This window comes from Phragmites australis, chromosome 21, assembly GCF_958298935.1.
Source record: "Phragmites australis chromosome 21, lpPhrAust1.1, whole genome shotgun sequence".
NCBI lineage: Eukaryota > Viridiplantae > Streptophyta > Magnoliopsida > Poales > Poaceae > Phragmites > Phragmites australis.
This window is the reverse complement of record NC_084941.1, coordinates 25,133,930-25,135,889: the sequence shown is the minus strand read 5'-3', so window position 1 is coordinate 25,135,889 and position 1,960 is coordinate 25,133,930. Positions and strand designations below refer to the sequence as shown.

General features: G+C 48.5%; 1 protein-coding gene across 1 annotated transcript; it reads left to right on the top strand.

Moving 5' to 3' along the window:
• Positions 1–229: 229 nt before the first annotated feature.
• On the top strand, positions 230–1,699 carry LOC133903525 (uncharacterized). Its single transcript, XM_062344937.1, has 2 exons — positions 230–870; positions 943–1,699. The coding sequence occupies exons 1-2, from the start codon at positions 380–382 to the stop codon at positions 1,172–1,174; spliced, it is 723 nt and encodes a 240-aa protein (XP_062200921.1). The 5' UTR covers positions 230–379; the 3' UTR covers positions 1,175–1,699.
• The last annotated feature ends 261 nt before the right edge of the window (positions 1,700–1,960 follow it).

The window sequence follows — 1,960 nt, the reverse complement described above, 5'->3', positions numbered from 1 at the left end:
GCCGATTCCATAGGAAAGCTACAGGGAAAGAAACATGAGGTCTGATCTCTTTTTTCTCTTCCCTGCGCGTAGGATCGAGGCAAAATGAAGCTTCACTGATGCGTTAGGGGAGATGGGCCCACCTGTAAGTGAACAAGTGATGATTTTAATATCTCTTTTAATGCATAGGTGATGTCAAATCTTTCTAACAGTTCCTGTGTTTTTCCTACAACTCATCCAAACACCTATTCCTATAATCATCTGTTTTCCACATATATTTCTATTCTATTCCTATATCTCCTTCATTCCTATAGGTTTTTAATCCTGCGTTGTAAAAGGGCGTACATATATTACAAGTGTCACAGGTCGAACCTGTTAGCTTGGTACGTGCGACGTAGCAATGTCCGGGCACGAGCAAGCAGACCACGTCGCCGAGAGCTCCGGCACGCGGAACGACGGCGCTGCCACGGCGAAGCACCAGGAGTGGCTGAAGGAGATGCGCGGGTGGCTGATGGTCCTCGCCACACTCGCCGCGTCGGTGACATACCAGGCGGGGCTGAACCCTCCCGGCGGCTTCTGGCAGGACGACGACAAGCCGGGCCACGTGGCGGGCAACCCCGTGCTCCGCGACCGAAACGCTGCGAGGTACCTGACGTTCTACTACTTCAACGCGACGGCGTTCGCCACTTCGTTGGTGATCATCCTCCTGCTCCTGAACGAGCAGTTCTACCAGACGGAGGCCAAGGTCGCCGCCCTCGTCCTCACCACCATGGTCGACCTCATGGGCCTCGTCGGCGCCTACATCGCGGGGTCCACCCGCGACATGTCTTCCTCCATCTGCATCATCGTCCTCACCTGCTTCCTGTTCGTCTGCGTCGTGTACATGGCTAGGTAAGCTACACACGTGAAAGAGCTTGATTACGCACACCTCCCCGTGCTGATTGATTTACGTTCCGTACGTAGGGTGCTGCCGAACCTGTGCTTCATTGTGCTGTACATGGCGCCACCGCTCTTCACGATGGCGAAGAAGGGGTGGCTGCCGGTGACGGCGAACATGAAGACGCGCGTGGAGGCGGCGAAGAAACGGGAGGAGGAGCAGAAGAAGAGATCGATCAATAACGGGAAGAGTCGGTGCCTTTGCTGTGCGTGCTTCATGGCTTCCAAAAATGATAATCATCCGGAGGCTGCTGCTTAAACCGTCTCCTGCTAGGCCTTTTCACATGGTTATTTACATGATTACTTAAATGCTGTAATAATCTGGGCTGTGTGCATCCTTGGATGCAGAGACCAGGAGATTTTCTCTTCCATTATCCAATCTAGTCTGTCAACCCGTGCGACTCCATGGGCTAGTAAATTTTGAATGCACTTGAATGTTCAAGAAACAACAGTTGCACATTCAAGATTTTGGGCATCAAGCAATTACGAAGATTTAAGACTTTAGGATTTGAAAACAAAGAAGTGATAAAGTATTAGAGTGACTATTAGACGTGTGATAGTTAGTTACATAACAAAGATATTAAGCTTTATATTTTTTGTCTATATATTTAACGGGTAGCTAGCATTCCTAAAACAGTTAGAGATGAGAAAAAAAAAAGAAATAAGAACAGGAAAAGGAATCAGATGAAAAGAATATGATTAAAGATGGTCTAATATCGTGTCTTCCTTACCTCATGGTACGGACGGATGTGACGGGACTTTCCGACCTTTCCCCATCCTCTGTTCCCCTCCCCGAGTGGAGGCAACCTCACAGATCCGGCCATGGCTTCTTCTAGTTCTTCGTGAGATTCAGGCACAGGCTAGCTCGAGTTGGACGAAGGCTGCTTTGTGGTTCGTAGTTTTTGTATTTGTTTCTGGTTTCTTTTCGGCTCCTGATCCAACGATGTATATGCTCATAGTTTTTGCATTGGAGATTACTCCTAGTTGGAACATATCTTGTTAATGTGAACTGGAGGCTGGCTACCTTGTTCTAGTTTCTATATTT